The 12,586-nt window shown below is 57.1% G+C and overlaps 1 protein-coding gene across 1 annotated transcript; it reads left to right on the top strand.

The window, feature by feature from the left end:
- Positions 1-765: 765 nt before the first annotated feature.
- On the top strand, positions 766-11,589 carry ARSJ (arylsulfatase family member J). The gene is given in 7 exon segments (XM_090288748.1): positions 766-1,058; positions 10,045-10,061; positions 10,064-10,290; positions 10,292-10,424; positions 10,427-10,669; positions 10,672-11,145; positions 11,148-11,589. Coding segments are annotated over 7 exon segments (1,644 nt in total). The 5' UTR covers positions 766-780; the 3' UTR covers positions 11,420-11,589.
- The last annotated feature ends 997 nt before the right edge of the window (positions 11,590-12,586 follow it).

Genomic DNA, 12,586 nt, shown 5'->3' with positions numbered 1-12,586 from the left:
CCAGGAAGAAGCGGGGCTGCCCGGGCCGGGACAGGGAATCCCACCCAAGGCTGTTACAAGGGGGGCGGGGGGTGAGGAAAGCACAGAGGAAGGGGAGCCCCAGCTTCTGCGACTCCTCCTCCGTCCGCGCGGGAGCCGGAGAAGTTCTGGGGCCGGGGAGCCGGCCCACGCGCGCAGCCACCCCGGACAGCGCCCGCCCTCGGCCCCGCTCCGCACCCCGTGGGGAGGAAGTGGCAGCAGCGCGCGGGCTCCCCACCCCCGCTGAGGCGGCGCCGACGGTGATTCACTCACTGCGCGGGGGTGGGGACCCAGCGCCGGGCAGCCCGACCGCGTGCGCCGTGAGGCGTGGCTCGGCCGCACCGTCGCGGAGGACGGGGTCGGCGCGGGACGTCCGGACACCGGCTTCTCGCTGCGCCCGCGCCGGTCAGGGCCGGAGGGACCCAGAGCAGGAGCGCGGGACACTGGAGCGGCCAGCGAGGGTGCGCCGCCCGCCCGGGGAGAGCCAGGTGCCGGGCTCGGCCGCGCAGCGCGCCCGGGGCGATGCTCCGTCGCTTCCTGCCCGTTCCTCCCGAGAACCTCTGGGCGGCGGAGCGGCCCGCGCGGGGAGGCCCGACGGGACGTGATGGAGACGGCGGCTCCCCGCCCCCCGGCCCGCGGGGCCACCGCCGCTAGGAGAGCGGGGGCGCCGGCCGCCCGCCCCGCGTGCATGCGCGCCTGGAGGCACGGGGTCCCTGCGGGGACTGGAGCGCGGGGCCCCGGGGGCTGCGTGGGGCCCGGGCCATGCGCGCGCTGGCAGGCCTCTGGGTCCTCGGCGTCCTCGCCTGCGGCTACCTGTCCTGGGCCAGCGGCCGCGGGCCGGAGCCCGGCGCGCCCACCCGCTCGCAGCCGCATCTCATCTTCATCCTCGCGGACGACCAGGGATTTAGGGACGTGGGCTACCACGGCTCCGGGATTCGGACCCCCACCCTGGACAGGCTCGCCGCCGAGGGGGTGAAACTGGAGAACTACTACGTGCAGCCCATGTGCACGCCGTCCAGGAGCCAGCTCATTACTGGAAAGTAAGTGTTGCTACTGCGTGTGTTACGCCTTGGAGAGACTAGGCATTTAACTAAGACCCAGCTGCCGATTTCGGGCAGCAGCGGGAAGCGTGGGGAACCGAATGAATGCGAACGAGTGAATGAGAGAGCAGGTGAATGGACTGGGTGGACGTGCGCCCGGGCGGGGTGCGGGCGCGTTAGGGACCCCGCCGCCCAGGCACTAGTCGGGGCCCTTCTGCGCAGGCTCTGGCCCACCAACCAGGGTGCCCTGAATGGGTCTCCCTCCCCGAATGCAGTCTGGCTGTGGGCAGGCTCAGACTGCCTGTCCCATGTCACACCAGGATTCATAGTCGCCGTCACTGACAGGAAAGACAGACCAACGTTTTTCTGAGATTCTTGGTTTGTTTCTAGAACTGAATGATTGAAAGCCACAGGCTATCACAGAGGGCGGGGCCCAGGAATGCGAGGCACTGTAAACCCTGACCACCTGGGACAGGGCACCTCTTCCCAGATCTAACGAAGGCCATGCCCAGGGACCGAGGCCAGTTCTCAGAATGCAAGGAGACTCACGGTAAAGACTCAACGAAGTCCCTCAGCCTCTGGATTTTCTCTGCTCCTCTTGTGCCCAGGAATTTTCTGAGTAACTAACTCTAAGAAAAGTAAAATTACTTAAGTCGCATTTTTAATGTTATCATAACCAATGTGGACGTCCCGTTCAGCCTCACAGCAGAGGTGCACTGAGACCCAGGGTCGGGCTGCCCTGGACAGAGCGGAGGAGACCTCGGGGCTGCCGTGTGTGTCTTGTGACGTCAGCTTCAGTGAAGTTGTTCTTGGAACTAGATCCTACTGGAGCAGCCAGTATCCCCTGGAAAAAGAAAGACCATTTTGTAGGCATCTCTGTCTTGCAGACGCTTGCTTACAGCGTGGTTTCCACTGCTTAGCGAACGGTCAGAATTTAGCGTAACTGCCAGAAAAGAAAGAAAAACAACACCCTTTCCTCTCCCGAGAAAGAGGAAGAAGCCTCACTGTACTGCAGGTTCACGTGAAAGGTTAATGTGGCAGAGAGTCGAGGGCGTTTGATGTTTATAGAGGAGCACATTGTTGGCTGGAAAGTGGCAAGTCCATCTGGTGGCCTGGAGGCCAAGTTCTCATGCTGAGTATCCAGCCCTCGTGTTTGGCTCCTGGAGCAAACGTGACGTAATGACTCTCTGAACCTCCTCGGCTAACCACAGCTGTACATTCATCCCGAGCGCCAGCCGTGCCCGGGCCGCACGAAACTGAGGGACGCGAGTCCGTCGTTCCGGCTTCTCACCGCACAGAATCCAGTGCCCACCATCACCCTGCACCGACGGGCTGATGGGTTGGCCAAAAAGTTCGTTCCGTGTTTTTCTTAAGATGGCTCTAATTGTGCTTGGTTGTCTTTAACTTCATTCGAAGAAAGGTTGTTGGATTGTATGGTGATGGGGTGATGGCTGTCATTTAAAAAAAACTTACCAAAGTTGGTGAATTTTTGTGCAGCCATTTTAATATTGATGATGGAAGAAAATACGCAACATTTTAGCGTGTTTTGTTTTATTATTTCAAGAAAGGTAAAAATGCAACTGAAACACAAAAAGCGTTTTGTGCAGTGTAGGGGGAGGTGCCGGGACTGGCCGAATGGGTCCTTTCCGTGCTGGCGATTGCTCGGTGCGCGATGCTTCACCCAGTTCAAGTGACAGTGATCCACCCAAGACATTGAGAACAACCAACCTCCTACCACACGGAAGAGAGATGACATACTCAAAATATCCTAATCAATAGTTATTGGTGAAAATGAAAACTGTCTTATTTTATGGAAAAAAACTACATGGACTTTTTGGCCAACCCAATATCTAGGTTTTTCTTCTAATGTTTACATTTCACTCAATGACATGAAACAGAAAAGAAGCTGGAAAAAACTCCCTGTTTCTCTGATGTTCTTTCAGTGCAACTGAGCACCTCACGGTAAGATTTATTCTACTGAAATTTCTTCCCAGCGCAGCCAGTGATGCGCCCATGAGGGGACTGCAGCTTCTGTCTGAATTGGACACATTTGCATTTGACAAACTGCTAAACTTCCCTTTAAAGGATGTATCACAGACACAGAAAGGAAATGGGTCTGTAACCAGTTCTGGGCCTAGCCCAGTATTAGTGATGCAGAGCCCAGAGAAGAGGGTCACCTGTCCCCTCCATGGGGACATGCCTATGTATTCTGGATCCTGTGATGTAAAAAAAAAAAAAAAAAAAGAAGAAGAAGCAATGAAAACCTAAATGGACTGGGTTATTTTAAAGGAAAAACTGGGTTACATGAACTATGAAAGGACTCAAATAAAGAGTTTAAAAGGCTGAAGCTGAGCTATTTTTGATACAAAACAACCGCCCTTTACATTGTGCTGGAGCCCATATGAAAGCCGACGCCTGTGGCTGCACCGGTCACAGCGAGTCCCAGAATGCAGGAGTCCGCCTCCGCTCAGCGGGCCCCACTGGGTGCCAGTTGGCCGGTCCGACATGAGCGCTCACCATGTGCCCATCCCTGCACGGGACCTCGAGGGACAGACACGTGCACACTGATCGCTGTACATGGGTCTCAAATCCATGATACAAAACGCATCAGCCAAAATGCTGGTCACAGTGCAGATCCCTGGGCCCGACCCGTGATTCTACCTCAGGGGTCTGGGGTTGGACCCAGAAACCACTGATAATTTAAGAAGCATGTCAGGTTATCCTGATAATACTATTAATGTAAATTAAAGCTCCCATGTTAAATGTTAACACTGACTGAGAGGTTACTGTTCCCAGATAAAGCTTTCTGATCCCATCAGAGCAACTTCATGAGACGCTGCTGTTGTCACCCCCACTTTATATGGGTGTGGCAGCAGATTCCCAGAGAGGGAGCCACTCCGGGGCTCCACACGCCCGCCTGGCTGCAGGTGTCCCATCAGCCTCGACACACAAGGTGGGCTGAGAAACAGCTGCCTGTGTCGGATTTACTTCAAAGTGATGTTTTCACTTTTTCCAGTTTTTCAGAAGACATGGATGTCAGAGGCTTCAGAAAGAGAATTCTAAATTCTGCAAAATTTAGGCACATCTTATGCAGACTTTATAGTAGGAAAGATTGGCAATCTGGACTGAATTCATATCTTGGGCAATACTTTAACTATTTAGATATTAGTTTTCCCACTTGAAATACCATGATGATCCTTTTTAACAAAAGCAAAGGTGACTCACTCGGATCATGTGCATTTGCAAAAGGATGTGGGATAAACTCATTTAGTCTTGAAACAGCTCCTGCCGCTCCCGACGGTGATGCCTTCGATGCATTTTGCTGGTGGTCTGACCTCATAGCCATGACGTTGTAGGGAAGGCCCTCTCCTGCCTGGCTTCATCTCTCAACATCACGCGTGTATGATATACCCGTGTTGTTCACTGCAGACACAATTCGCTTCCTCTGTTGCTCAGTGGTGTGTGCGCCATCACCACACCACGGTCTGCGCACGCAGCCTGCTGCTGATGGCATGGGCTGTTTCCAGTTTGGGGCCCGTACAAACAGGGCAGCCGCAAATATGCTCACGCATGTGTTTGGGTGAACATGTGTGTACACTTCCTTGACACTGTCTTCAACCAGCTTAGCCTGTGTCCCTCCTCCGCCCAGAAGAGAGGGCGGCCTCACCCCTGGCCATCGCCCCTCGCCCGGCGGTGCTTCCCTCCCCTCATCTCACACCCTGTCCCTCTCAACGAGAGAAGCCTTCCAGGTCTTCATTTCTTAAAGAAGGCTGAATCTCGGGGACCTCCTACCTTTCACGCCCTCTTCCACGTCCCCGAGTCTGAAACACTGGTGGGGCGCTGTCCCGTCATAGGGTGTCCCCTCAGTCTGAGCACAGGGCCTGAGCTCCGACGTCGCCCCGAGGGGCTTGTGTGCCTGACCCACTGGTTCTCCGGCCACTGGGCTCAGCGCACCTGCAGATCCCGAGACTGAAGGGTGGACTGAGCCCTGACAGGTGAGATTCTGCCGGACTTGTGAGTGTTTGCTCACACGTGCGATGTGCAGGCTCCCTCAGGCCACTATCACCCTTTCCATTAAGGCACAGAGGTGCACAGACAGACCGGGGTGAACTGTGAGCGCGCGTGCCCTGTGTGCGGGGCATCCGTGCCCAGCAGCAGGGGGCTGAGTGGCTGGGTCGCTGCCCGAGCTCTGGCCGGGAGACGTGGCCTGGAAACACCCCTGCTCAGTAGAACTAAAGCTCACCTTTGTTGCCAAAGACCACTGCCATTCTCAAATGAATGGTTAGCTGCCTAATTTCACGTTTTATTTCCCAATAGAATGCATTGCTTATTTGCTTTGCAGTCACATGGATTGATTTTTGCATTAGAGGGCCACACGTTCACGTAGGTCAGACCTAAAAGAAGCTGGTTAACTGGCTGAGCGAAGCCATGAGTAACAGCCAGCCCTCTGGTTTAGATGGACTCTGGGGCACACCCGGGGGCGGGGAGGGGGGCGTGAGTCTGCCGTCCTGCCCCAGGGACCCCTCAGACCAGGTGAGTGCAGCCAGAGCCCCCCTGGAGTGTCCCTGACAGGGAGGGCCTGCTTCTCAGCCCCTGCTCTGCCCTCCACGGTCTGCTGCCCGTGTTCAAGTGCCGTGGTCTCCCTCTCCTCGGATCCCTGCGGTCATCAGCGTCCTCCCTCTGGCAGAGACTCCGAAGCGGAGGCGCTGTGCTCACACACGCTGAAGAAAACAGCGGCGACTTGAGAGGAGGGTGACAGAGCATGGCGGGGGGCGGGGGGCCCGGGGGGCAGGGTGTTGGCCAGGCCGCCGCAGACTTGTCGGTGCACAGAGTCGCGGGGAAGCGCAGGAACAAACTGGGCTCCTTGCTCGGAGGCCCAGCGCCTGGCCCCTGGCTCTGGGTGTGGAGTGCTCACGGCATCTTAGAAACGGCGGCATGTAAAAGGCAGGCGCTGGTGTCAGCCGGCAGGCCTGGGGTGGACGGCTGCCCGTGCAGCTGCGATCGGCCCCGACCCGGCACCCCGGACGCAGAGCAGGCCTGCGGCCAGGACAGCTCTGTCCCGGGGAGGCGGGGGCGCACTTCCAAATGGCACCCTTTCACTTCAAATGAGATAAAGGAGTCATTTCAGGGTTTTTGTGAAACACAGCTTCCAAGGTCTTTCGTTTGAGGCGGAATTTGATATAAACACTTTATTCCTTTTCTTTTGCAAGTACTGAAGTTCCGTATCCTCATAATGGATGAAAACATATGCAAATAATAAGAATTATGGATTTATGCTCCATAAACCTGCAATTTCGTCCTATTCCATACTCCTTGCAAGTTGTATTTTTTAATACCAGGAGAAGCTACTATGGAAACAGCCTGGCTTAATTCCAAGGAAAAGTCTGCACTGATTCCAAGGAAGACTTCTCACAGGCGGGGAAGGCGGAGGCCGTTGCTCACGGGGAGACACATGCTGGGTACCTCCGGACTCGAAGGCGCTGTCGGCCCTGGGAAACCAGAGGCCTCCCCTCCGGCCATCCCCGGCCCTCACCATGGCTTCAGCAGCATCTTCGCTGAGAAAGCCGTGAGAACCCGAGCAGGGAAGCCGAGGAGAACGGCAGGCGCTTAGTCAGCTGGTCCTGAGGCTACCCACGCCCTCGGAAACCCCGCCTCTCTGACTCACACATTTATTGAGGCAATTTCCTCAAACTTAGGTCCTGCGTCTTTGACCTCAGTGACCTCCCCGCTTCTGCTCTGTTCTGAGTCTTCCCGAGAACACTTTCTCTTCACCTCAGCTAAGTTTCTGACATTCAGCAGCATGAAAATCCTTCCTGATGCCGGGCTGAGCACTTCTGCTTTTACAGTTCCTGAAACCGAAGCCCTCTTCCTGCCCCTTTAAGTCCTGCCTCCCTTAGTCAGTGAGCATCTTCACCGGGTCAGCTGGGGCTGCCGTTCCGCGCCCAGGGCCTGGGGCCCAGTGGTGCAGGTATTCAAACGATCACTGGGTATTTTCCTTGCACTAAATTTGCATTAAATCCATAGAGCTAAAAAGAAGCAACGTGTTCCCAAGATACACATTTGCCTCAAGCTTACAGAAAACGGAAGGCCTTCCCAGGGCTTGGTTTGGTCCTCCTCAGACAGAGTGGACTGAACTGGGAAGGGCTGGTGGCGTGTGACGGCCAGGCCAGCAGACGCAAACGAGCCGCGCCGTGCCCGCAGCTCGCAGGAGGGCAGGCAGGCCTCTGCAGCCCGGAGTGCCCAGCCCAGGCCCCGCCTGTCCCCAGAGGCCCAGTGACTGCATGGGGACAGGGAGCTCGCTGCAGCTCTGCCAACCTCAGTCTGCATCAGATTTCTTGAACCGCAGGACCCTCTTCATGAAACGGGGATTCCGTTAGTCCCCAAAGGTCCTTCCCAAAAAGAGGGAGGCACCAGCAGAAGCTCAATGACCGGCAGCCGTTACGGCTGATTCCGATCTCAGCTTTGAACGCGGACGTGGCTGTTCCCAGCGCTGACACCACCCTGACGGCGTGGTCCTGCCCGGTGCTGACACAGGCCACCGAGTCCCAGCCCACTTCCCCCAGGACCGGGACCGAATCTAAGCAGGAAGAGCAGGGAGCCTGAGGGATGCGCCTCTCCCAAGGGCCCAGTCCTCAGGGGCGTCCGACCACTGCTCAGCCCTCTGTCACCCTCTAGTGACAGCTGTCAGCACAGCCTCAGGCGCTCCTCCCTGCGGGCAGCTGGGGGCGGGGGGTGGGGGGGAGGGATGGGGGGATTGGGGGATTGGGGGATGGCTACCAGGGCAGAGGGACCACGAGCGAGCGGAGAAGCCACAGGGCAGTAAATTGCAGGCCATGCCCTGAACGATGGTGTGGGTGTGAAAAATGGAAAAGCAGCGGCTGACGACTCTGAAAACGCACAGGCACCAGAATCCTGAAACGCGTGGTCTCAGCGTCAGCGGGAGAAAAGCCCGTGTCACAGAGGCAAGGCCAGTTCCCTGATGATGGCGCCTGGTGCAGACAAACAAACTCACAAACTGCTGGACTGGGGAACGGACGCTGCTGAGCGGGTTACTTACAGGATCAGTGCCGGTCACTGTCTACCGAAGGAGCGTGGGGACAGCCACGCCCAAGTCCCCTCTGGCAGGCCCGCATCGGGTAAGGGACTGGTACGTGATGTTTCGGTTTCAGCAACGGTTTCAGAAAAGACGGACCCTTAAAACAAAGAGAGAAACCGGCCGTGTGGTGACTAAACCTGCGTGGCCGCGCGGTGAGGAGCAAAGCTCGCGGAGGGCCGGCTGTCTGCTCTGACTTGGTGCTGTCCCCGCCATGCCTCTGACACGTGATGAAGACCCCCATTTACCAAATGCACAGGGGGAAGCCGCTGACACAGTGCACGACCAGATCAAGTGTCTTCTCGGCCTTTCGATGGCGGGAAGAGTCTCTGCAGATTCACGAATTAGACTGTCCCTCCACCTGACGCAGGACACCTGGCGTAAGAAAAACTAGCTCAGGGGCCGGCTGCCGGCACACTGCCCACAGGAGATGAGCCCACGGCTCCACAGACGTTGAGTCCCAGGGCAGAGGCTGGCAGGTCGGGCCGGCGAGAGCCTGTGAAGTCCCACTGTGTCCAGTCCAAGTGCCAGGTTGTGACAGAGACACAGCAAACTGCGGTGTGTGCCCAGGGACGGCTCTGGCCACCGCAGAGCACTGGCGACGGCTGGAGGGGCCGCGTGGACACAGGACCTGTCTGCGCAGGCCTGCGCGGCTGTCACCCAGGAGTCCACCAGACGAGCAGGGCTGGGCTCCGTCTACACACGAGCCTGCCACTCGCACACGCTTCCCATAAAGACGAGCTGTCTACTGGGACCTGAGCCTCCTGCCATGGGACACGTTCAAGAAGCTACAGCGCTGGGCGCTCCTCCCGGCCCCAGGGTTCTGGGCTCCTTTTCCTGTCTGTTCCGTCTTGACTCTGCATGATTCTGTTCTCTTCCCGCTTGTTCACCTGTGACTTCATCAGACACCTTCCCTTGTTTGCTGTGCCCTGGTCCCTCTTCCCACGCCTGCACCATGAGGACGCTGTCGACAGAGCCGAGGGGCCCTCGCTTTTGAAACGCCATGGACCAATAAGCACGTCTTGGCCTGACCTGGAAATGCATTCACTTATGTGATGATAACCATCCCGTGGGAAACAGCCTGCGGCAAACATCCCTGGGGAGAGAACAGCGCCGGAAACTCACATTCGCTTGATCTTAGTGTCCAGAAAGGGACACCAAGTCTCTTAAACTACTTTGTGAGTGTAATTTTTTTTTTAAAGTAGACACTGTGGGAAACATCAAAGACCTTGCTTCCTGCTCTTCTGGGGGAAATGTGGCCCTTCCTTCTCATGACATTTATTCTAAAATCGTTTCAACACCATGTACCTGAAGCTGATCTAACCCTGCAGGTCAGCTGCAGCTGAAAAATCACAAAGTTAAAATACAACGTTGTTCCCACAATAACGTGAGTCAGAACCCTTCTCTTTCTCTTGACAGATCTAACGAGTTGAGGACTAATTATAATATTTTTGACAGTCAAACAGGAGGTGTTTGTACAATTTTTGCATGTGTTTTTGTACTTCAGAATTAGCTTGAAATAAATTATTTCATGAGATGATTCAGGAGCTAATGCGAGAGGTCCCTAGATGAAAGCAATAATAATAATAATAATAACTCTAAAGATCAGAATACTCTGAAATACAGATCCTCTCCTTTATCATGTTAGTTTTCTGTGTCCATAATTAACTAAAACAGGAAAGATTATTCCGGTAAAACGCCGCGAGGAGGCGGAGGAGGCTCAATCCCAAAGCCCTGGCAGCATCCCGTGCGCCGCAGGGGTTAAGCGTAAGGCCCGGCAGGGGCCGTGTCTTGTCTGGGACGGGCTCCCGCCTCCCCGCGGCGCCACATGAGGACCCCCGCTGCGCAGACCTGCCCTTCCCGCACTGACCGGCTCTTTGCTCTCCTGCCGAGGCACCAGATCCACACGGGATGCAGCACTCCGTCACCCGGCCCTCCCAGCCCAGCTGCCTGCCCCTGGACAATGCCACCCTCCCGCAGAAGCTGAAGGCGCTGGGCTACTCCACCCACATGGTGGGCAAGTGGCTCCTGGGCTTCTACGGGAGGGAGTGCATGCCCACCCGGAGAGGGTTCAGCACCTTCTTCGGCTCCCTGCTGGGCAGCGGGGACTACGCTCGCTACAAGTGCGACGGCCCCCGGCGGGGTGTGTGGCTACGCCCTGCATGAAAACGACCGGGCAGCCCGGGGCCAGGACGGCGGCGTGTACTCCGCCCACATGTACACACGGCGGGTGCAGCAGATCCTGGCGGCCCGGGGCCCCCGGAAGCCGCTGTTCCGTCCATCGCCTCCCGAGCCGTGCGCTCCCCGCTGCCGGTGCCCCGCAGCTACGTGGAGCCCCACCAGTCCGTCGCCAACGCGAACAGGCGCCGCCGCGCGGCCGTGCTGTCCCGCCTGGACGAGGCGGTGCGCAACATGACGCTGACCCTGAGGGCGCACGGCTTCTACGACAACAGCACCCTCCTCTACTCCTCCGACAACCGCGGCCAGCCCGCGGCGGGGGGCAGCAAAGGCACCTACTGGGAGGGGGCATCCGGGCCGTGGGCTTCGTGCACAGCCCGCTCCTGCAGCGCCGGGGCACCGTGTGCAAGGAGCTCGTGCACGTCACCGACTGGTACCCCACGCTGGTCGCACTGGCCGAGGGGCAGCTGGCCGAGGACGCGCAGCTGGACGGCTACGACATCTGGGAGACGCTCAGCGAGGGCCTGCGCTCGCCCCGGGCGGACATCTTGCACAACATCGACCCCGTCTACCCCAGGGCGAGGCACGGCTCCTGGGCGGCGGGCCACGGGCTCTGGGACACGGCCATGCAGGCCGCCATCAGGGTGCGGCACTGGAAGCTGCTCACGGGGGACCCCGGGTACGGCGACTGGGTCCCCCCTCAAGGCTTCAGCAACCTGGGCCCCAACCGGTGGCACAGCGAGCGGGTCACCTTGTCCACCGGCAAGAGCGTGTGGCTTTTCAACATCACGACTGACCCCTATGAGAGAGTGGACCTCCCAGCAGGTACCCCGGCGTCGTGAGGCAGCTGCTCCGCCGGCTGTCCCAGTTCAACAGGACGGCGGTGCCCGTGAGGTACCCGCCCGGAGACCCCAGGAGCAACCTCCAGCTCCGTGGCGGAGTCTGGGGGCCGTGGTACAAAGAGGAAAGCGAGAAGCAGCAGCCTCGCAAACACGAGGCCACGGGAAAGCAGAAGAAACAGAAGCCGAAAAGGAGGCCGCAGGAAGCAGGCACGGGTCCCCAGTGGGGTCCGGAGGCTCCCCGGGGGTGACATCGGCATCCTGCTGCTGCGCCACGTGATCAATCCTCAGCCTGTCACGTGTGTGCTACACAGACAGCATGTGTGGCTCCACACCCACTGCCGCTGCTCACGGGGGCCACCGGGCCACCCCCCGGGAGCCACTGCAGCCTCCAAAGCAGGCACATGGTCGCGGTGGGTTCGACCTCTCGGCGCCTCGGTCAGGGACCGACCTCCTGGGGACGCTCGCCTGTGCGCAACGGCCATGCCTGCTGGACGGAAGTGACGGGGCAGCCTGATCCCAAACCGCCTCAAAACCTGCATGTCCTCAGTGAGTTCCTGTGTCGGCCACTGTCCTCCCTGTGTCCTGCCCTCCCCCGTGGAGCGGCCCACCTGTCACACAGGAGGGGACAGCCCGTGAAAAAGTCTCGCTTGCAGCCAAGGCACAAATGTCTCTGTTTGCTAAACAACTTCCCAGAAGGCCGTTCAGCACAAAGCACGTAATTTATTTTTACAGAAAATATACTAATTATTTTGTTTTTATAAAATGCTATACGAATGACTTTTAATTATTTTATTTTATTTTCTACATACCATTAGAAGAATTTTATTTCCTATCTTCAAGAGCACCAATCACTGTGAATTGTAAGTTACTGTAAGTTACTTTAACACTGTGTGAATTCATAGAAAATAAAAAGAAAATTATGCAGGAAAAACGATAATCGTCATTCAATCATTATTTTGAATGTAGTAAGATGACTCTATTCCTTACAAATTACGGGGAAATTCCGTATTTGTACAGTGTTGAAAGGCACCTTTATTCTTTCTATCATAAATACCTTATTTATGTATCTGAATTATTAAAATGATTTATTTTATGGCACTAGCAAATTCCGCGTGGCTTTTCTGATCTAACTTCGAGATGATATGTTATTCGCCTTAACCAGCCGGCGACTGAAGGCCTGGGGTGCCAACAACACAGTCAGTACTAAGGATTGTTACAGGGAGATGTTTCCACTTGGCTACTGAATGGAGAAAAATGTCCTCCCGTTAACAAGCAACATTCACAGTGACCCTGCCCTTACGCACGTGGACACCGTAGGGAGAGCCCTGGAGGAGCCCGGATCCAGTGTGAACCGCACTGCGTCCTCTATGAGGGGGTCAGAGCGGCGAGGTCCGTGATGACGGGAAGGCCGCGTG

Source organism: Furipterus horrens, unplaced genomic scaffold, assembly GCF_987537825.1.
Source record: "Furipterus horrens unplaced genomic scaffold, mFurHor1.1.pri manual_scaffold_10, whole genome shotgun sequence".
Taxonomy (NCBI): Eukaryota; Metazoa; Chordata; class Mammalia; order Chiroptera; family Furipteridae; genus Furipterus; species Furipterus horrens.
Note: the sequence above shows the minus strand (reverse complement) of the source record. Positions and strands in the feature narration are given on the sequence as shown.